At 41.4% G+C, this 24,491-nt stretch overlaps 1 protein-coding gene across 2 annotated transcripts in view; it reads right to left on the reverse strand.

Annotated features, from left to right (window-relative positions):
* Positions 1–24,491, reverse strand: part of ttc7a (tetratricopeptide repeat domain 7A) — a 450,183-nt gene that overhangs the window by 325,455 nt on the left and 100,237 nt on the right. For both annotated transcript variants that reach the window (XM_039737925.1, XM_039737924.1), the window contains exons 7-9: positions 17,519–17,688; positions 8,071–8,134; positions 2,854–2,991 (exon numbers count right to left, since the gene is read on the reverse strand). In XM_039737925.1, the coding sequence (XP_039593859.1) occupies positions 2,854–2,991; positions 8,071–8,134; positions 17,519–17,688 (372 nt within the window). The remainder of the gene's footprint in view (positions 1–2,853; positions 2,992–8,070; positions 8,135–17,518; positions 17,689–24,491) is intronic.

Raw genomic sequence — 24,491 nt, forward strand, 5'->3', positions numbered from 1 at the left:
CGCGACCGACAAATGAGCGCCGACAAACCCGCTAACTGGTTTTCGACAAATGCGCGCCGACAAAATCGCCACGACAAAATCGCGAGAGAGGCCAAGAGAGTGGGACGCCCTTGCTGCAATTCTTCCTACATATGAAGGGCGTGATCTTAAGGACTATCTGCGTGCCATGCTGATGGCATGCCGTGTCACATAATATTGACTTCTAAAATAAACATTATTATATATGCTTTAAACTAGTAATTCATATTTAATGAAACTTTCGTGATTTTGTCGGGGCGATTTTGACGGCGCATTTTAATCTCCGCTATTTTGTTGGTGCGCATATGTCTATCGTGCAAATGACGGGTCACACCTGGGAGTAGTAGCTAAAAAAGTACCAGGAACTAAAAATGGCCCGAGTTCCTGTGATGGGAATGCAACATTTTTGTGGCTTTCTAAAAAGTCACTGGTTCCTGAAAAAAGTTCCTGTGGTGGGAAAGTGAATGATGTCTTATTAGCCAATGCAAAAATTCTTTAGTTATACCAAAGGTCAAGCATAACATTAATGAAACCAATAACTCTGAAAAGCTCAAGGTGGTGTGTTCTTTATTGTGTTGGTGACCAAGCTTATCAAGCATAATATTTATACCACCAAAAAGCTACCTATAAAAAAAATGCAGAGTACATGCAGGTGGTAAACAAAAGCCGGAAGGTACCCAAAATGTTCCAAGCTGACATTCTCAAAACCTTACCTTCTCTATGGGACACTCCCATCATCTTCATGTACAGTAAAAGCCTGATGGTTTACACAGATTCTGTGCCTACTATCACGGTTTGACTGCCAAGACCTGACAGGATGTCTACCTCATACCTCAGTTTACAATATTCTGAGGTCTATACTCGGTGAAAGAGTCTTATCATCCCTGGACCTGTGCTTGGGGTATTGACAACTGTGCATTGAGGACGGCAATATGCAGAAGATGATGGTGGTGACCCCGATCTTCTGTTACAGTTTCATTCTGAACCCTTTTACCTTGTCAACACTGTGACCATATTTCAATAATTACTGGAGCAAGTCCGGAAAGTAAAACTTTAGAAGGTTTACTTTGTCTAAATTGAACAAATCATTATCTTCTTTCTGAATCAACCTGAGCACCTCCAGAACCAGGAGACTTCCAAAAACTACATCATGCCTATTGTCCTTCCAATTAAAATGTCAGCCTTTGCAATGCTAACTAATCTTTCTGGGCCATTCTGCCAAAGGTGTGGAGGTGGACCCTGAGAAGACCATCTCCAGTTATTATTTCACTCTTACAAAGATCAGGAGTCTGCAGAATGGCGTGGTGAGTGGTATCACAAGCTTATACTTTGATTCACAGATACATTACCACTTCACCAGGCCAGGAAGGGAGGGAGGGCCTATCTGTGAATGTCAGAGTGTCAGAATGAGGTGAAAAATAGTATAAGAACCATTCATTTTGGACCAATTGAATACATTTCTCACCTTCAATGTGAACTCTGATGAAAGTACTTTTGGTTTTGGGTCTGTCCTAATGCAGCTGGAGGATGTCATGGAAACATAATAACCTATTTATTCAGAAGAAAGTGGGATCCTCTGATCAACTGCTCCATCAGTAGGAATAAATGTTTGGTAGTGGTATGGGCTGTGGAGAAGCAAGCGCCACCGCTTGCAGTGGGGTTGCTTTCAGCATTCACACCCACCAGTGTGCCATGACCTGGGCATTCAGATGTTCTATTGACATATTGCTATCTAACTGAGTGGATGCTGTGACTTCAAAAATTCATTTTTCTTGTATTGTATCACAAGGGCTGAGGCAACAAAGAAAGTACATAATGTAACAAACAATAAAGAAAACCTCACACAGTTACGAGAAATCACATGGAGTGGTGAAGATGTATATCATGAAGACATCCCACTTGGGTGCAGTTTGGAACCCTAAGCAGGTCATAATCACAATCTGTCAAAGTATTTCATATACAAAGACAAGCATAAGGTGTGGGAGAATTCAACATTATTAAGCAAATAAATAAAAGTAAGATAATTTAATTATGCAACAAAAAAACCTGCCTACAGAACCATCTGTTTAGCAGAATAAGTAAAAGCACTTTAACTGTCAGATGGCTATTATTTTAGAAACATCAAGTGAATAGGATCTACAAGGTGTACCAAGCTAAATGACTTATCCTCGCCAAGCCCTTTTTGATGCTGTTGCACCTGTAAATCCTTTGAAATGTATTCAAATCCAGTTTAGCAATTGCTTCACCAATAAACATAATTGTATAAGGCAATATATCTCATCCAGCATGCTTAGAAGACAGACTTTAACTATATTACTCACAGCTCTGAGAGACATTTAGGTAAATTCAAATGTTACTGGGAGTAACCTGACAACTAATAATTAACCAAACATTTCATAAAAGTAATAGGTTTTGTTTAGACAGTGTAAGTAATAGTTCTATTTTTCGCTGGAGGAAAGGACATGTTTAAAAGATTTTATGTTTCTTTGACATGTTAATGGGTGCCACCATCTTTAATAGTTGCGGCAAAATGGTATCACAATTGGTGATCACATCAATTCAGGTGACACCACTGGCATAGCATTGGTCATCAAATCAATCACTAAAAATAGCATTTTGATATAAATAACAGTAGTTTAAGACAAGAAAGATAAAACACAATGAAAAATTTTAGGATAAAACATAGTATTAATTAATCCTCTCTATTACAACATGCGCCAATAAAGTGCTTTCTGGCTTAAACTATTAAACAAAGAGTGAAGCACGTTTCTCCCACATTCACATGGAATTTGTTTCATATTAGCCCAGTCCTATCAAAATTAGACTGAGACTTACCTCTGAAAGTAGGGCATACTGCCCTCTTCTGGCCATGGCTATGCACAACAGGTCATAAATTGCAGTTGCATCTTTCAGGCTCACAGCTCGATCCTCCAGCTGATCTGGTGCCCTGCTGATGACTGTGTCCCTGCTGGCCTGTGAACACACAGCAATAGTTCAAGTTCAATGTTTCAAAACTGTTTCAAAATGACAAAACTTACTTGTTTATTTTCCAAATAACTGTTTTGTAAAGAATTTTCAGATTTGTAAAGAAATCATGTTAAAAATAGGAAACTTTGCATTGCAATTCCCACAGGCGTGTGCAATCAAATATACAGTATATTTAAAGAAACACTGCACATGAGAGACCATTAGAACGTGGAGGAAGAGGATATTGGAAAGAACCAAGAAGAGCTATACTATTTTGTACAGATGAGTGGTGAACAGCCTTATCCAAGTGGCTATATGGATTGGTAGGAGAGGGCTTGGGAGCATGCACTGGTACAGCAACCACCTCAAATTAGGACCCAAGTGCAGTCGTGTAACCTAGTCTGAATGGGATGGAACAGTGTGAGTTTTTTTACAGTGGCTGGAGTGCCAATCCTGCCACCAACCCCCAAATTTTCCCTTGCTAGTTGGAGAACCTGCTTGCAGGGTTGGATGCAGGTTAATGTCATACCCAGGACGGAGCAATTGCAGGTTAAGGGCTTTGCTCAAGGATTCAACAGAGTGGAATCACATCTGGCATTTACTCAGGGACAGCACCAAGGAAGAATCTGAAGGAGCAGGTAATATTTCAGTTAAAACAGACCCGCTGTAACTAGCTAAGAAAAAGTGTACTTCACTTTCGGTCCCAAAAAATCATGAAGTAACAACAGATACTCAATACTAAAATTTGACATAATAAATTAACAGTTGATTTAGTTATATTTCATTAACCGTACACCTCAAAAAAGTAATATTGTATTTTGAACTTCTTCAATTACATACCTACCTTAATGGATCCACAGATCTTCAGGACTGTAAGAGCCAAGAGGTTAATGGTAAATTTACTTTTAGTTTTTGCTTTGTTTGAATTTAACTATAATGCAGCTTTAACATAGGTTCTGTTTCACTCCCTATAAGTTAAAACTAATGGAATGTTCTTAATGTCAGCTCTGTGTGACAACAGTATAAGCTCTTAGACTGAAGTTAGACAGTTAGTAATAAACATGGACTGTGAGACAGATAGGCATTAAGGCACATAATTCATTGACAGATATTAGGAGCTCAATTTATGATATTTGAAGCAGTTTCACACTACTTTGTGTCTTTATGTACTCATTATGTAATTAGTAAAATTTGTAATTGCATTTAAACAGAAAACATGTCTCAGCTCCCTGCGCCTGCACTTGGTGAAGAGCACAATACAAAAAAAATGAATTGAACTGAATACACCCCTCTAGCATTAGTAACATCCTCAAATTATACCACCATTTACTGAAACTAAGAGGCCACAGGTTTAGCATCACATCAAGAGATTTATGAGGGTCCCAGAACAAAATGTGGTGTGGTTGCTTTTATTTTTCAGTCACTATGATATTTTCTTTTCTTTTCTTTTCTAGTACTCCACTACTCCAATGGCACAAAAACTGGGATTACAATGTCAAGTTAATAATAAGGAATTACTTCATTTGTGGCATAACAAAGTTCTTATTCATTCAGATTGTACCACGCCAAATTCACAACAGCATGCACCCCAGGATAAGTGCTGGTAATACCAACTGATTAGAGTATATCAGACGACAGGGTTCAAGACGGCAGCCTATTCTTCAGGTCAATTGTTTTTACAGGCATATATTTAGGGTGGCACGGTGGCGCAGTGGTAGCGCTGCTGCCTCGCAGTTAGGAGACCTGGGTTCGCTTCCTGGGTCCTCCCTGCGTGGAGTTTGCATGTTCTCCCCGTGTCTGCGTGGGTTTGCTTTGGTTTCCTCCCACAATCCAAAGACATGCAGGCTAGGTGGATTGGCGATTCTAAATTGGCCCTGTGTGTCCTGTGGTTGGCACCCTGCCCAGGATTGGTTCGTGCCCTGGGTTTGGCTCCCCTGTGACCCTGTATTCGGATTCAGCGGGATAGAAAATGGATGCATGTATTTTTACAAAATATTTATTTACATTGACATTCCAGAGAGATGTAAAATTGCTATTAAACCAAAAAATACTCCACTGTCTTTAAAACCCAAACTCGCCATTTGTAATAATGGCCAAACTATGCTTTGCTCACACATAAATCCCTGGGAAGTGTGCTTAGAGTCAACTTTCTTGAGAATTTTGATTTCGTTTTGTTCACAGATGCACTCATCCTTGAACTATACTGGTAAATTTTTGGCACAACTTCCATGTGTGAAAGATGTCATTGTTTTAGTAGCACTGAGTTGGACTGGTCAAGATGGCCTATGAAGAAGCAGCTATAAATCCATTCAGATGAAGGCCTCTACAACCCCTAACAATACCACACCCCCATCAACCTGTCCCTGAGGGCAGCCACAAAACACTTTGAATTATTTTTCCTAGCTCGATGTTCCACAGGGTCCGCCACAAGTTTCTCAATGGGCTATTGGTGCCCTTTATTCACTTCACTTTAGATTCATTCTTTGCAAATGTCTGCCTGGAATAGTGTTGATAGCAGCTGTCCTCTCATTTTATGTATGCATTTCACAAAGAACAAATCACCTTCATGAGCAGGTTATATGGACATGGCATGCTAGATGTTGTCTCTGCTGGTATCTGTAGGTTATATTCATGAAAAGGCCAACATAACTATGGGGTGAAAGCGCCCAGTTTATACATCAAGAGGATACAAACATCGTGCATCATTTATATCTCATTCAAGCATTCACGGCATTTGGGGACAGGGTTGTGTACCGATATATTAGCTCAGACACCATTATGTTTGCTAGTGACATTAAGAAGAAATCAAATTGAGAATGTAGGGAACAAGCAAAACACTGATACACGCGCCAGTATGCCAGGCCTACAAGAAAGACATGAAGTATAGCAGTCATTTTACAAATTGAATTCTGTCCAGTTCATTAAAACAACAAATCATCAGCCCCATATTCTCTGGACAGCGAAGGAAGACAGGGAGAGACGAAGGAGGATAGACAAGCGTGTAATTATATGGGTGGATGGAAAGAGATTAACTGTATTTGTTTTGTATTTTTGTGATCGTCCTTCTGCTCAAACAGAAGCTGTAAATTTCTTCTCAAACGTTTTGTGCTTGGTAATGTAGGACACACCAAACCTAGCCATTCTGTCAGATAAGCCTAATTTCCGTTACAATTTAGCAAGAATCTAAGTGTAACTGTGTATTTTGAGCTTGTCATCCAGTGAAAGCAACTAGTATACTAATATTTTAAAGCATCAGTTGCTATCATCTGTATCCTATGGTAAATTCTAAAAGATTATGTTTGTTTCTTCACATTATATCTTTTTAGATAAATTAATAATAATTCTTTACATTTATATAGTCTTTTTCTCATTACTCAAAGTGCTTCAGTGAGTGAGGAGCCATTTCCACCACCACTAATGTGTAGCATTCACCTAGATGATGCACTGGTAGCCATTCTGTGCCAGTACGCTCACCACACAGTAGCTGTTAGGCAGTGAAGTGGTGAGAGACATAGCCAATTGAAGACACGGGATAATTAGGGGACCAGAATGATGAGGCCATGGTGGGCAATTTAGCCAGGACATTGGGATAAACCCTACTAGGATGCCCAGGGATCCTTTATGACCACAGAGAATCAGGACCTCGGTTTTATGTCTCATCCGAAGGACTGCGCCATTTTTACTGCACAGTGTCCCCATCTTTGCACTGGGGCAGTGGGATCCACAAAGAGACCACAGGGTAAGCACCCCCTGCTGGCCGCTTCTAGCAACAAACCAAGCTTTTACTAGATGGTCTCCCATCCAAGTACTGGCCAAGCCCGAACAGTCTTCCAGTAGATTAAATTCAGACAAACACTTCTTAATTTAACAGTGGCAGAATGCTCAGATTTTTAGTCCATAATTATTTTAATATTTCCACTTAGCCCTTCAGGGACTCTTATGATTATTACAGTACATGCATTCTACAATCTCTGGGGGTTATATGCAGGGTCTATTTTGGGAAGTCCCACAAAGGCCACACATTAATGCTGCCCGTGCTTGACAGACAGAAACACTCTCATTCATTCATTCTCCACTACTCAGAAATCCCATAAGAAGCATACGTTTGACTCTCTTGATATTATAACATGGCTGCCGCAAGGAAAACATGTTTCTTAAAGTCCCATGTCACCAGTTTAGGCTTCATAGCTCTAAGAATGCTAGTGAAGTGGGCAGAACTGCTCTGTCATAGATCTAGGAGTCTGGATTTAAGTTCTAACATGGCCAATTTGGAGCTCTTGTTTATACACTAGACCCACTGTGCACTAGAGGACCCCTTACCCCTTTGGCAGGAAATGATTAGGCAGTCTTTTAAACTCAATTCAAAGACTCAATGGAAAGTGTTGACATAATTTCCCATGCACTCTCTGAAAGTCACCAGTTAAACATCCTTTGAAACAACCTGCTTGATCCAACTTCAGGGACACGAGACACCATAGCGCATACCGGCAGTAAGGCAGAAACCAAGGCTGGATGGGGTGTTACTCAGTCGCGGGACCGCCTTAAGGATGTGAGATGTGGCAGAATACAAATCCACATGGGCAGAGGAGAGCATACAAGCTTAACGTAAACCGCAGCCAGGACAGGAGTCAGTCTTAAATGGTTTAAATGTGCTGTATAAATATAATTTTACTTACTTACAACCTTAAAACACTTAGTGTTGTGGAGTTCTGAGGCAGCAATGGCATCTACTTTGCTGCTCTGCTGCCCTAAAGTTTTGTAATTTGTTCCAGATTATTTTAGCTTTACATTAATGAGCAACAGATAAATAAGTATGCACTACACCGGACCAGGCTGCATATTTTCACAGAGATATCACACAGAAAGGTCACAAATAACAGTTTACTTTTAAAGACATTAGTTAAGCACTCTTTTCAGGAAAATGCATTATTACATGCTGTGAAAGCAGCACCATACATTACGGCTTTAAAGAAAAAAAGTCAAAACGGGAAATACTTTATAATTTTTTATGTGGATACATCAGGTCAACACAGCTGAAAGAAATGGAAAACGTAGTGAGCCTGTACAGGCAGAACATTATCTTACCATGGATTCGCTGATTAGCAGGAGAAGCAGGGCCTCTTCCACGTTATCCTGAGGACAAAACAAGCTGGCAGCAAAAAAAAAAAAAAGAGAGAAGAAAGAAGATACAAATTGAATTGGGTCACCTGCACTGTGACTGGCTTCTTAGCAGAGAGCCTGTAATATGACGCCCTGACACTTCGGCCATATTACACTACGTATTGCACCTGAAAGGCCCGCCTCAAACCTAGACAGGGGCAGCTGATTGGCTGCTTCTGTCTCATTCTGAATTCAGTTTATGTTCTTCTTCAGTGGTTACTTCTGTCTCAGCCTGACGTCACTTTACTGTCTGAGGTTAATGGTCTCTGAGGCTTTACTAATTTGTTTAAAAAAGTTTGCATTAGGCTCATCAGCATCACAGATCTTGGCCCCTAAAAACAACTGGCATCAGACCTGGACACATACACCACATGGGCAGCACAGTGGTTAGCTCTGATTCCTTCACAGCTCCAGGCCAGCCTCACTCTGTACAGAGTTTGCATGTTGTCCCCACATCTGCCTGGCAATTTCTCAGTGCCTCGAGTTTCTTCCCATATCTTAAAGATGTACATGTTAGGTTCATTGATGGCTGTGTTGTTCTCCAGGTGTGAGTGTGTGGATGACAGAAGCCTGAAGCAAACTAGCATTCTTTCCAGGACTTTACACTCAAAGTTACCAAGTCTAAGTTCTAGCAAGTCTAAGTTCTAGCTCTCTACGCCTTGCATTATAAAAATCATATTAAAACAAGTTAGAAAAGGTACAAATGGTGCAACATTCAGTTGCATTTAAGGATTTAAGTTCACCAATTTGAAAGTTGGAGCATTTTAAATTTGTGATTTACAGACATGGACAAATTTGTCGGTACCCCTCCACAAAAAAAGAAGACCCCACAATAGTTTCTGAAATAACTTGAAAACGATAAAAGTAATTGGCACCCATCATTATTTACTCCATATTTAATAAAAATCAGACTTTGCTTTAGACTTTTGATTCAACAGAATATTTTAACTAATAATACAAATGAAATGACATGGACAAAAATGATGGGACCCTTAACCTAATATTTTCTTGCACAACCTTTAGAGGCCATTACTGCAAACAAGGAATTCCGGGAGCTCTCAGTGAGACTTCTGCACCTGTCAGCAAGTAGTTTGGCCCACTCGTCCTGAGCAAACTTCTCCAGCTATGTCAGGTTTGAAGAGGGTCTTCTCTAGACTGCATGTTTCAGTTGTTGCCATAGATGTTTGATAGGATTCAAATCAGGGCTCATAGAAGTATTTTGGGTCAATACTCTGTTGGACCAGCAACTAAGACATACCTTTCCAACACTTTCTAAAACTATTCTGCTCCAGAATGTCTTGATAGCCTTGAGATTTCATCGTTCCCTGCACAGGGACATAGGAAGGCCCATGCCAGATGCAACAATGGAGTCCCAAAACATAACTAGGTCTCCTCCTTGTTTCACGGTAGGTGCTCTTTTCTTTGAATGCTTCATTTTTCCATCTGTTTGTCTCATCTGTTTCAAGGACATTCTCCCAGAAGCATTTGATTTGTCAACATGCATTTTAGCAAATTCCAGTCTGGCTTGTTATATTTTTCTTTCAACACTGGAGTCCTCCTGGGTCTTCTTCCATTAAGCCCACTCTCATTCATCAGACACTGATGGACCTTGACCTTAAAGATCAGATGGTACCTCTCTGGAAGTTGTCCTTGGCTTTTTGTCTACCATTCTCACCATCCTTCTGCCCATTCTGGAGTTGATTTTCTTCTTGAGGTCACCTCCACGGAGGTGAACTACAGTCCCATGAACCTTAATAAAATCTGAAACTGTTGTCACAAGAACATTAAGCTGCTTGGAGATGGTTTTACAGCCTTTTCCTCTTCAGACAACTCTCTCCTTGGCTTTCTGTGGTCCATGTTCAGTGCAGGACACACGATGATACCACACAACAGAGTGACAACTCTTCTCTATTTAAATACGTTGAATGAGTGATTGCACTAATTAATACTAATTAATGAAAACAGCTAGTTTGAAAAGTCACTCGAATCGAATTATGTGTGATATGACATGGAGTTATACAGCACTTTTTCAATGAGCTGTAAGGGGACCAACAGATTTTTCCACATCTGTCCACACGCCAATTAGCCAATGATCACATTTTTCTTTATTAAATACCAGTAACGGCAGACTGCACGATAATGTGCAGTAAATACACTTGACTTATAGTTTTCATCTACGTTTAGCATTCGTTTGCTCAGAGGTTGATGCACTTGCTGCTTCATGAGCAGCTCTTCTTTTCTGCACCCTAGCAGCCAAATTCATCTCTTCTTCTGTCAGCATCTTTTTGCATTAAAACTGATTAAGTTAGTTTTTCTGTTGCAATTACTTAGTACGTTTTCCTTAATGTTTCACTTAAGCTGGCACTTAAGTGTTCAATCTGCCTCAAGAATGATTTAAGATATGAAGAGGTAGGGGAAGTGACAGCAAAGGTGGTAGGGATGAGAACGGCGCCCGTACGCATGTGCCACACGGCTGCCCTGCTGCCTGCTGCCAAAAGTTGATTCTACAATAAAATAAAATAAAAATAAAAAGAGTAATAAAAACCATCACCCCAAAATCAGATAGTAGATGTCGCGTAGGATATGTGTACCAAATTTCAGGTCAATAGGTCAAACGGTTTGTGAGCAACAGGTGATTTAAAATCCTGTACAGACAAACAGACAGCCACAGTAGCATATTATATAAGATTATTGTAATAATGAGCCACTTTAAATAATAATGGATTGACATTTCATGCATTAGCAGGCTACATTTAGCCCATAATGTTGTGGAGTTACAAACGTAACCTAAGTAGGCTTGTGGTGGCTCAAGAGCTTTCATAGATGATAGATTCCATTTTGTTATTAGTTGTTAGTTGTGAGAGTCTGTGACTAATTGTAGTTCAAATATCTTAAACATAACACTTTTAAAAAGCGAACCTAACAGAGAGTTAAAATAGATAGATAGATAGATAGATAGATAGATAGATAGATAGATAGATAGATAGATAGATAGATAGATAGATAGATAGATAGATAGATAGATAGATAGTGTGGCGGACGGCTGGGGTCCATGCCCCTTTGTTATATGTTCAGGGGGAGCAGCCATGGACAGTGCAATACCTCCCCCAGGATGCTAGATGCAGCCCTCCCAGGTTGGAGTGGTACCTCGGTTTCCTGCAGGGCTCCATGGGAATTGAAGTTGGGTGCAGCCCGGTTGGGTCTCACAGGTGCCGCCAGGGGGTGCTGCAGCTGGGACTCCTGAGCCTTGTCAGGTCAGGCGCCTATATAGTGCCTTTTACAATAGACAGATAGATATATGTTGGGTAGCTCAGTTGCTCGGTGTTACTCAAAGTGACAGCCTTTTTGAAATTACATTTGGCAGGAGCATCAGTGATGAATGAATATGGATAGATGCTTTATTAATCCCCAAGGGGAAATTCACATACTCCAGCAGCAGTATACTGATAAAAACAATATTAATTAAATAGTGATAAAAATGCAGTGCAAGTTAAAAAATGCAGTGTGGAGAGTGCAAGGCAGGTAAAACAGACAATAACTTTGTATAATGTTAACGTTTACCCACCCGGGTGGAATTGAAGAGTCACATAGTGTGGGGGAGGAACAATCTCCTCAGTCTGTCAGTGGAGCAGGACGGTGACAGCAGTCTGTCACTGAAGCTGCTCCTCTGTCTGGAGATGATCCTGTTCAGTGGATGCAGTGGATTCTCCATGATTGACAGGAGACTGCTCAGTGCCCGTCGCTCTGCCACAGATGTTAAACTGTCTAGCTCCATGCCTACAGTAGAGTCTGCCTTCCTCACCAGTTTGTCCAGGCATGAGGCGTCCTTCTTCTTTATGCTGCCTCCCCAGCACACCACCGTGTAGAAGAGGGCACTCACCACAACCATCTGGTAGAACATCTGCAGCATCTTATTGCAGATGTTGAAGGACGCCAGCCTTCTAAGGAAGTATAGTCGGCTCTGTCCTCTCTTGCATAGAGCATCAATATTGGTAGTCCAGTCCAATTTATCATCCAAAATCTCTCTTGAAGTCTAAAGGTAAAATTGTGGGCTGCTTCAGATCATGATTCAGACCACATTTGTTCACTCTATGCTAACAGAGTGACACTTACAGTACACAATTCCTTTTTGTTACAGATGCAGGAGAAGTGAAATAGTGTAAAAGTGATCCCCACATATGCCTTTCCTGGTACTGTATCTGATTAACTTGCAGTAGGGTTGTTTTTTGCTGTCAAGACCGGCTTTCAGACAAGTAAAAGAGGAGAATACACAAACTTTACAAGCTGACGTGACCTCCCTCAAGTTAAATTTGAAACAGTAAAGTAAACTATAATTGAAGACACACAGAACGTTTCTCTGCTATAACCTCCTTAGCGTTAGACCCAAGTATCACTCGGGCAACCATATAGACACGTCTCGCATAAGCGTTAGACCTGAGGATCACACTGGCTATAAAAGTGTTAGTGCCGAGCGTTACTCGAGAAATGATATAGGCGTGTCTTGCGTAAGCAACTGGGCCGAGTGTTACCTAGGCAATGGTGTAGACAAGTCTTGTCCTAGCCTCATAATGGTGTCTTGTAAGAAATGCTTTTCAGCCTCCCAGGTACTGCATGCTCTAGCCAGTGATATGAGCAGTGATAACGAAGTGAATCTGTCTTCAGGCAGTGAAATTAAAACGGCCAGTGAAATTAAAAGTGATTCTGATAAATCCGAAAGTGAGCCTCATGTCAATCACACATGTGTAGTATGCTGTCCAAAAGCTGATCAGTCTGAAAAGAAAATCTGCAAGGAATCACACTACTATTGTCTCGACTGTGATGTTGGATTGTATATTTCACTGTGCTTCAAGATATACCACACAAACGACACATTGTGACAGCATTATTATTATTATTATTATTATTATTATACTTTCTACACTTCTTTGTACTTTTAGTGTTTTACATGTTTTACAGTAAAAAGTTTAGATTTAATAAATATATAATTTTTCTAGCCAAAAAATGAAACACTTTTTACTTTTTTTTTTCAAGAAAATACAGGTGCCGGTCATAAAATTAGAATATCATGTCAAAGTTGATTTATTTCAGTAATTCCATTCAAAAAGTGAAGCTCGTATATTAGATTCATTCATTGCACACAGATTGATGTATTTCAAATGTTTATTTCTTTTAATTTTGATGATTATAACTGACAACTAATGAAAGTCCCAAATTCAGTATCTCGGAAAATTAGAATATCAATTAAGACCAATGCAAAAAAAGGATTTTTAGAAATGTTGGCCAACTGAAAGGTATGAACATGAAAAGTATGAGCATGTACAGCACCTTCGGCCTGGATTACTGCAGCAATGCGGCGTGGCATGGAGTCGATCAGTCTGTGGCACTGCTCAGGTGTTATGAGAGCCCATGTTGCTCTGATAGTGGCCTTCAGCTCTTCTGAATTGTTGGGTCTGGCGTATTGCATCTTCCTCTTCACAATACCCCATAGATTTTCTATGGGGTTAAGGTCAAGCAAGTTTGCTGGCCAATCAAGAACAGGGATACCATGGTCCTTAAACCAGGTACTGGTAGGTTTGGCACTTTGTGCAGGTGCCAAGTCCTGTTGGAAAATGAAATCTGCATCTCCATGAAGTTCGTCAGCAGCAGGAAGCATGAAGTGCTCTAAAACTTCTTGGTAGATGGCTGCATTGACCTTGGACCTCAGAAAGCACAATGGACCAACACCAGCAGATGACATGGCACCCCAAACCATCACTGACTGTGGAAACTTTACACTGGACTTCAAACAACGTGGATTCTGTGCCTCTCCTTTCTTCCTCCAGACTCTGGGACCTTGATTTCCAAAGGAAATGCAAAATCAGAGAACATAACTTTGGACCACTCAGCAGCAGTTTTTTCTTTAGCCCAGGCGAGACGCTTCTGACGCTGTCTCTTGTTCAAGAGTGGCTTGACACAAGGAATGCGACAGCTGAAACCCATGTCTTCCATACGTCTGTGCGTGGTGGTTCTTGAAGCTCTGACTCCAGCTGCAGTCCACTCTTTGTGAATCTCCTCCACAGTTTTGAATGGGTTTTGTTTCACAATCCTCTCCAGGGTGCGGTTATCCCTATTGCTTGTACACTTTTTCTACCACATCTTGTCCTTCCCTTCTCCTCTATTAATGTGCTTGGACACAGAGCTCTGTGAACAGCCAGCCTCTTTAGCAATGACCTCTTGTGTCTTGCCCTCCTTGTGCAAGGTGTCAATGGTCGTCTTTTGGACAACTGTCAAGTCAGCAGTCTTCCCCATGATTGTGTAGCCTACAGAACTAGACTGAGAGACCATTTAAAGGCTTTTGCAGGTGTTTTGAGTTAATTAGCTGATTAGAGTGTGGCACCAGGTGTCTTCAATATTGAACCTTCTCACAATATTCTAATTTTCTGAGATACTGAATTTGGGACTTTCATTAGTTGTCAATTATAATAATCAAAATTAAAAGAAATAAACTTTTGAAATACATCAGTCTGTGTGTAATAAATGAATCTAATATACAAGTTTCACTTTTTGAATGGAATTACTGAAATAAATCAACTTTGTCATGATATTCTAATTTTATGACCGGCACCTGTATATAACGCTAAGGAGTTTAAGATAGACAAATTTGTAACTTCAATGTTTTTCAATGAGAGGTTTTTAAATTTCTAAAATTACACAGTTCAAAGAAAGTTGAGGTTTCTCGACGAATTTCCTTGAAGAACAAGTTTGTCAAATTTCAACAAAACTGGTCTACTGAGAGCCGAGTTGTTTCATACAACAGACATGGCAACAGCAATAGGTGCTTTTCACAATACAGTATATGCAAACATATCTAAAAATCTATACGCTCTACACATTCATACAAGGGGAGTCAGAGGAGTGGAAATGTAAAATTTTCAATAGCACTGACCAGATCTACAAGGACCCCCTTCAAAGTTAGAGGAAATAGATAAAATTAATCCATTTTCCTCAGCAGTTACAGGTCAGCCCCTGGAATTCACAGGTTTACGATTCGTAGTTCGGGCAATTCACTGGTTTGTCATCAATAATTAAGTTGAAATTATTTTGCGAGTTTTGTGACCTATTTGAAAAAACGCAGATGAGAATGTATCCCTGCAAACCCCAGCAACTCCAGGAGTACCGCATCATTGGACAACATTTGACGGTTGCTGGAAGGTTTGCTGGATGAAGGACAAGGGCGTTAGTTTTAAAAGTGAACCATAATAAGCTGGAATGTTTACAATCAGTGGTGCGTCCATCCAAGTGTGCATAAACCATAGCTATGAAAGGAAAATTTGGTCGAAAATGCCTTGCCATTCGGATATTGATCAATGGCAATCAAGGCTCTATCTAATACAGTACGAGTCAGGAAAACATTCACCACACCATCAAACTGCCACCACCAAATACCAGACAGGATGGTTCCATGTGCTTATGTTGCTTACCCCAAATTCTGATCCTACCATTAGCATAATGCATAAGGAATCTAGCTTCATCTGGCCAAGCAACATTTTTCCCACCTCAACTATAAAGGTTTGTGGTTTCTGTGCCCCCAAAAACACATTTTCCCATTTTTCAGTAACTGACTTGATTGTCAGCTTTTGCAACACATTAAAAATAAAGTCCAACAAGTTGTGCATTCAACACACGAATGTTGAATGAGGATGTGATCTGCCTGCTGGTGGCAGTCCATCGCTTGGACGATTCTCTACATTTTTCTTGAGTCTCCTTGATCCACAAACTATGTTTTTCCACAGGATTGCCTATCACTAGTATTCTGTTCCTCTTTGCACCATTCCGAGTAAACCCTTGAAATGGTGGGGTGTAAAAAGCCCACCATAACAACTGTTTGGGACCATAGAACCAACATGCTACGTTCAAAGTCACTAAGGTAACTTCTGTAGCTCATTCTTACACTCACTTGGACACTAACTGATTCTAGAAACAATTTATACTGCACACCACTAAAGAAATGTAGAATTTATGTGAAGATGTGGTTATACCTAATAAACTGGTGTATGCCTGATATTTTTTATAACCGTTTGTCTTCTAATCCCAAGAATGTCACAACTAGAATTCATACTTATCTGTTCTTTAACTCAATTTTTCTTTTTGTAAAAACTTGATTGCTTTGTATGGATTGCAATAAAATTAGTAAAATAAAATTAAAAAAAAAGGAATTCATACTTAGTTCTAAATTGATCTGTGGTGCAGAATGCTGGGCTACTTGTCAGCCATCCATCTGTTTTCTAAACCAACCTTAATCCATGTTGGCCAGTTTGCTTTATTCAAACATCTTTGAGATATGTTAAAAAAACAGAATATTCACATGTAAGAATGGAGAGAGCAGTCAGTCCCACCACAAGCAGTCCACTGGAGTTGGGAAGCAGCACCTACTGCTCTTCTGGTCAGCTGGCCAATAACAGGAGCTTCATACCGTGTGTTTGTCGAAGCATCACAAAACCACAGCACACATAACCAATCTTTCTTTTCCGACTTGTATCTACTGGCATTCAAACCTCATACATAATTTACATTTTGTAAAGTCCCATCAGTTGAGCTATCAGGAGAAGATAGTCTACTCATTTCAGATGATCTTTTGTAGGACACTCTTCACAATGTTTGCCTTGACAGTATAGGTTTGATCATTTGGCTTTGTTTAAGCTTTGTTTTGATATGGCACCATTTGAAGAAAAAAGGAACCACATAGGGAATGTTGAGGAACTTATTTTTCAGGTTAAACAATTTGTTGACCTCGTTGCGCTGCTAGACACCTGAATTCTGAATTCATGTTGTGGCGGACGACTATGGCTCTTGCCTAGCTGGGACACCTATATGATGGAAGCACCAAGGGAGAAAGCAGGCTCAGGACATTATCTCTCCCAGGACGCTACAGGCCAGTCCCCCTGGGTAGCTGTGATTGACGCGGGCCATGCTGGGAGTTGGAGTTCACTGCAGTCCTGTTGGTTTCCATGGGTGCCACCAGGGGGGAGTTGTGGAGATTGCAGAGCTCTATGACATTGGTCTTCCGCCACACCTGAAAGTTCTTCCAGAACATGCTAATGAGTCGAGCGGAGGAGGAGGAGGACAAAGCTTGCAGGAAGAAAAGTGGAGGTGAAAGAGAGAAAGAGAAAGAGAAGAAAAGATGACAAAGTGCTGCTTATTTATTGTTGGTGCTTTATACTGTGCTGCTATGGGGAGTGAGGGAGAAGCGCTTCCCCACTTATAATAAACGTGTGTTGTATACAAAACCTGTGCCTGGAGTCTGTTGTGTCGAGTTTTGGGTGGCTGGTGTGCCCACTGCAGGCTACAATGTATAGATCAAACATTAAGTGCAAAAAGAAAAAGTGTCTCATACTTGTCTCCAGTGTAGAGTTGTGGCTCTCGATCAAGAGAGGGGTTGATGGTCTTCAGTGGTGCGCTCTCCTCTTTGGCCAGCAGCTCTTTAGGGGGTTCAGACAGGGGACTCCAGTAAATGTCTTCGCTTACCGTGTGAAGTAGCACTTCAGCCAGACACCGGGCTGCAACCTGAAATAAAAATCAGTAACTGAAATGAAACTTCTCTTTTCTTTTGGCCTCCTTGTCACTAACACAACCCCTAACACCCTCACCTCCCTTTCACTGGGATTGGTACACTATGGCACAATGTGTATTAAATGGGGCAATTCCAACCTTGCCCAGATCTAAAGACCAGCCTGGCACGTTGCTACTGATGCACATGACATGATTTAGGGTCTGGTACAGTTCAGCAGATTGTAACCAGCATCTAATTGTTTTGACCTAACAAATCTGTCCATAAATAAATGACTGGATATACAGCACACAGAATATAAGCTATATTATTGTATTTGTAATTAACTTAGACCACTTTGCAGAGATCTGTTTTCAATTAGACATTACATATTCTTTAACTGTTGATCAGAGTCAAAAAAATACAAATGAAATTGATTGTGTATGCCAATAAAATGTGAAGTTGCCAAATGTTTGAAAACTATTTATAGACGCTATATATTCTGGACAAAAGGAGGCTACACACCAGCAATAAGATCTGCACTCCTGAGCTGAGAATGGTGCCCACTGTGCTCCTGTACAATCTGGTGAGTACAGATGGAGTCATCTGAGATGTCTGAGAAAGTAAGCCTTCATGATGAGCCAGTAAAAACTCATCCTGTGAAAGCCTTTTCAGAAGGCCTTAAACGTTCCGACATGCAGCACTTATCCCCCTCTTAGAACAGTTTATGTGCCCAACTTAGGTGTTTCAAGGGGTGGGAGCAGCAATAAGAACGTTACCACTCAACTGACCTTACTACATTTCAGGATTGAAAGACTGCCTGTTTATAAAGTAGCCCAGCCTTCGTACATGGCATTCAGCCCCTACAGCATATGTGTGCCACCTTGAACCTTTTGACTCAACAACAGATGGAAGGCGGGCGCCGAAGTGGGGAATACTAAGGAACTTACAAGTCAAAGAGAGACAGAGATGAGCTCTTGTGCACCAGGGTGCAGTGCAGTACAGGGTCGCCAACTGGATGCAGCACAGGGACCTCCTAAACCATAGGAAGGTTCCTCTAATCAAATACGCATATGTAAGGGTACGCTGCCTTGGAATTTCATAGAATGGCAAGCATCGAAAAGATCAAATATAAACTGAGGGGCTCCATGCTGAGAATATAGTCTGGCCCTGGACTGCTACTGCATGTCTGGGTCCTGGTTAGTAAAGCTGAGATTGTCAAAGGGCACCCCATGTCACACAGTCTCCTTTCTAGATGCCTTCCTGCTGACAGGATCCATCAGCATACCGCAGTGCCAGACTCTAGGAAGTGCCGCGCTGTTGCTAGGCTACATGTTTCTGCTGAGGAGCTGCACTGCGGCACACAGCTGGGCATTCGAATCCTGCTGATGTGCAACACTGTGAAGAGGTTGGGCCTGATGTACAATCTGGGGTGAGCCCACCTTCGCCTGTTCGCTCTTATGCTCCGTCTGTGATGCGAGGCCCACTCACCCGAGGAACAAGAAGTACCTTCCACCTTGTCAACTTGTCAAACATCAAGTAATTAGAGAGACAACACAAAGGTCACCTGCTGTACAGTACATGTGATTCTGTCCAGTCCGACTAGATTTCTCTCTCAAGCCTGACTCATTCACTCCTTCAAGTTCACTACAAATCCTACTGGTGCCAGCCTTGGCTGCACCCCTCAGACACTTACAGGGACATTTCTTGTGCACATCCCTCTGCCTAAATAAATTAGGGGGACTGATCTGATCCTGTTGTGGTTACTAATTCTGGGCACAGGGTCAGTGGGCACAAGCTCTTGTATAAACTCCATGCAGCTCCATGTCACAAATAACCGCACCCATGCGTGCATGTGCTTGGTTGTTGGAATTACTGGCAAATATAGATAAATGATACGGATGAGGACACCAAACATTATAGAGAGGAATGGCTACAGTAGGAGTACCCAGCAGGGATACAGCTCAGTGGCAGGATGGCGTGACGTGGTAACCAGCAGAGAACTAGAATAAATAATAAGAGATGTTACTGCACCCACTCAACACCATCACCACTTACAGTGAGCAAAGGTGCTGCCTTTTCCTTTTCCTCTTTTCTTGCCAGAATAAATCATGTCTATATATGTTAAAAGGGTGTAAGAATTTCAACTGAATTTCAAGTCGCAAGCCAAGATGTGAGGGGACTGAGCTAGAGAAGATAATAATAATAATAATAATAATAATAATAATAATAATAATAATAACAACAATAACAATAATAATAATAATAATACGTTTTATTTATATAGCACCTCTCCCATGCTCAAGGCTCTTCGTAGTGTCTCAGAAAGAACAGCAGGATAAACATAACATTGGATACAAATATTTTCTGCATAGAACACTAAAACAAATAAATACAGGATACACGAAACATTAAATAGAAAAGAGGCAAAAAACAAGAATTAGTCCGTCAGTCAGTCATTTGGTAACCCGCTCAGTCCTGAACAGAGTCACAGGGGTCTGCTGGAGCCCATCCCAGCAAGCAGATGGTGCAAGCCTGAAACAAACCCTGGACGGGGCACCAGTCCATCGCAGGGTGAACACCCACACACATACCAACCACACATTAAGGCCAATTTAGGACTGCCAGTTCACCTAACCTACCCCAACTACCAAGAGGGGAAACCTGAGGCCAAGTAAGCAGCAACAGGATAGCCCCAAAGGCACCAGGTAAAACCTCCAGAGAGGCTAGGGCTTCTGATGGGCCTACCCGTACCAAAAACCCTAACCTACATGTCTTTGGACTGTGAGAGGAAACTGGAGCACCAGGAGGAAACCCACAGAGACATGGGGAGAACATGCAAACTCCACGCAGGGAGGACCCAGGATGGGACCCCTGGTCTCCTTCAATAAACCAGAGTAAAATGCAACACTTGAAGAAAAGCCTGATCATATAGCATCATTTGTAATATAAAAACACACACACAAAATGTCCCTGAGCATCTGCGGTAAACTGAAAAGAAGGGGCAGAATGGCAGGTTAATTCAAAAGCCTTCCCATACAGATGAGTTTTCAGTTGTTTTTTTAAAAGAATGAATGGAGTCAGCTGATCTAATTCATTTCGGGAGGTCATTCCAACATCTGGGCGCTATACAGCTAAAGGCCCTGCTGTCACCCATAGAGTGCAGGTTTCTGTGGGGCACAGCAAGATGGCCAGAATCAGAAGACCTTAGTTGGGGAACAGGAGCAGAGTGATGGAGTAGGTCGTGATGGAGTAGGTCACTGATGTAGTCCGTTGTGTGGCCATTTAAAGCTTTGTATGTTGTGATGGATGGCCGGCCATTTATCCCGGCCAATACCCCCAAGCCGCCAGGTGGAGCCCTCCTTGCAGCGTGGAGGTCCCCAGAAGACCAGCAGGGCATCATGGACATTGGAGTTTTATGCAAAGCCCTGCTGGATGCTGTGGGGGCCACAGGAGGGAGCTGTAGGGAGGACCGAGGGCTTCTTAGGTGCCCTGTGACCCGGAGGTTCGTCATAGGAAGAGCGACGGACTTCCGGGTTGAAGAAAGGGACTATTTACCCTGACCCGGAAGGAATAAGGACTTGTGGACTATTGGGCAGAAACACTTCCGGGTCAGGAGATATAAAAGGACTATGGGAACTCACAGACAATGAGCTGAGCTGGGTGGAAGGGTGGCAACGCGTCTGGGAGCTGGAGGATTGTTTATTATTGTGGTTTATTGTAATTTAATGAGTATTGTGGTGGAAAGTGTGCTTTGTGCATTGTGGCGACAAAATAAAGTCAACTTGAGGACTTTTACCTGGTGTCTGGAGTCGTGGATAGGGGTTCAAGGGAGCGAGAGCGCCCCCTATCGTTCACAATGTTAATAATAGAATTTTATATTCAGTTCCGTAAGACACGGGGAGCCAGTGAAGGTGAAGCAGGAAGGGTCATGTGTTCCCACTGCTGCAAGTCCGTGTTAGAACTCTCGTTGCAGAGTTTTGAATCAACTGGAGATCAATCTGAAGCCCTCTTCCTCCATTAACATAACATATTTAAACAAAATGAATTCACTGCAGGGTTGTACATGGCAAGGGCAAAGCAGGAAACAACCCCAGACATATGCCAGTCCATTGGAAGAAACCTGATAGTCATAAAGATAACATATGGTGGCACTGAAAGAAAGCCACAGAAGCCACTAAGACAAAGCAGCAGCTTTAATTAAGCTTGTCAGCCTCTGTACAGTAAAAGAATCCTGGCCAATATGGAGGAGTCGCTGATTTTGAGAAGCCGATGGTCTTTGACTACGTTCACATTGCTACATTTTCATTTAAAAATTATATTTTTAAAGAAGCATTTTTCAAATAGTTAATGAAAGTATCTCCATCCATGCTAACACACATGATATAGACGCTTGCCTACACTGGGCATGCATGCATTTGTAGGACAATCCTTGAAGGGATGGTAACACTGTAGGCCACGGGATCTGTAGCAAGAATCAGGGTGTTGTGCCCAGGGCAGTGTACATGGGGACATGACAGAAATTTAAAAGGCTTTGCTACATTAAGTGGCATCAGTACCATCCCACGACAACAATCCAGATCATGAAGATAATAATAAAGGCCGATTTCTGGCACAGGCATAAGCCCCCATACTCTGTGTGGCTAACATGCTCTCTGTGGTGTAAGCATGGATTTTCATTTCAGAGGTTCTGCCTTTGTTTCACCATCATGCTGTCAGCTAGATTTAATTGCTCCCTGTGCTCTTCCCTACCCAATATCAATACTTTATAGATTTCATGTCTTTTACTGAGCACATGCACGACAATGAGCTGACAGTACAGGCCTCTGAGTAAATGAATCCAAAGAGAGTTACGTGACAGCATTTTATAAAATCCTTTGAGCAACACTACTGCCTCTCGACGCCTCGTCTCTCTCTGTTAGTTGAGGGTCGCCTCACGTCCCAAGACATATGGTAGTCACTACTGAATCTTAAGTATTCCTTTCAAGCATTCTCCTTTTTAGGTCTTCAAAATAGTAGAAAGGAAAAAAAAATAGTGTGTTAATTCTTGATTTTTTTTTTCCCTTCCCCCAAATGGTAGCACAACAGCACTCCAAACTAACCACTGTCTGTCCCTTGGGCAATAAGATTTGCAGCTAGTCATTAACTTTAGCGCCCTGTCAGCCACAAATTGAGTTTTAAAATATCCCTCCCATTTTCCGGTGCCCTCCAAAGGACCTGAGTAAAGAAGATAATTCTCCAATTTATTTAGCAGAAGAGAGACATCTGCAGCCGGCTTTCTGGATCTGGGATGCAATGAGACGAAGGTAAGGGAGGAGGGGGTTGAATGAGAACGATGGAACTGAGGCTGGGCTTGAATCTCTGCCTAGGCCCCATTGAAAGGCTGCCATACATTAAGAGGCACTACAACTCGGCTACTGTTGCTACCTTAGGTTATATCTGTCTTTGTATAATACCAGAGTGGGATGAAAACAGTTATCGGCCTTTTGTGTTCTTTTTTTTTAGTTTACAGGTCCATAACAAAGGAGACATCCTTTGGAGTGGACAACGGAAGTTAAGGTTAGAAGTCACCTGGATGTCCATGGATGACAAGCAGTGCTTGTGTCTCAAGCTTATCATCAAAGTTACTTAACTGGTACTGAGCAGGGTGGTGTGGAAAAAGTGTCCAATCCCGACTCCAAGTCCGGAAATTTAAAAATTCTAACCCCCCTTCCAACTTTAGTATATGACATGTGTGTAGCCTCAGCTTTTATAGGAGACATTACCATTCTGTAATGATTGGTTGGTAATGATTAATCTACAGCATTGTAAATTGCCATGTACTTCTTTACCTCGTATAATATAGTGCTACCAAATGACAATATGTGCTAGAGGTGTGTATCCAGACTGGGATTCTGAGGGACTCGACATAAACGTTTTGGGTACAGAACATTTGAATTATCAGGTGGGCAACAATTTATTTGATTCTGATTTGATTTGCTTTGATATTAATAAGATAAGAACTTTATTCATCCCGAGGGAAATTCTTATGTCACCTGAATCACCTGAATTGAAAAATGTGGGGTGACAGTTGTCTATATTGTGCTTTGAATATAAACAAAAACTAATATACTATAAATTTAAACCTTGTTTAAATTCTAAAAGTCCAACCATTAAGCTTTACAGCTTTGACAAGGACATTTCTGAACGCCAGATACTCAAGCCACATTGAGAAAATGGAGCAGGAAAAGGTCAATGAAAACTAGCCAGTATATAATAAAAAGGTATGGAAGCTGAACATTTGGAGCAGGTTTTACTGGTTTGGGATACAGATGGAAAGTTTCTGAATGATCCAATTTATGTTCAGTGCTCCTCGACCAAACCATTTTAATTTTCAGAGAGAAGCAACATGTGCTCCCGGCTAAAATGAACCAAGGTAAAAAGTGAACTTCTGTGGGAAACGCTTATCCCTGTGATTTTGTAGCTGCTTGAAGGCTCTGTGCAGCTTATTAAATACTTTATTGACATGGCTATGAAACACAGCAGATTTGTTTTGTTAAAATAAACATCCTCTTTAAATTACTTTTATTACTTATTTATTTGGGACGAGTTCCTCAGAAAAGAGTGTAGCAAGGAGGAGCAGTCAGAATATTTGTTGGAACAGGATTGAGAAAGCAGCCCCATACCCAACTCTAATGTGTGTAAAATACACAAACAGCAACTCCCTGTAGCTGCACTGGCACACACTGTCACGCCATAACTTTATTTGCATGCCTTACTTTTACTGCAAGGCTCAAAACATGTGGCATCCCATGAGCCACCATTGCAGCTACCTCCATTT

Source organism: Polypterus senegalus, chromosome 16, assembly GCF_016835505.1.
Source record: "Polypterus senegalus isolate Bchr_013 chromosome 16, ASM1683550v1, whole genome shotgun sequence".
Taxonomy (NCBI): Eukaryota; Metazoa; Chordata; class Cladistia; order Polypteriformes; family Polypteridae; genus Polypterus; species Polypterus senegalus.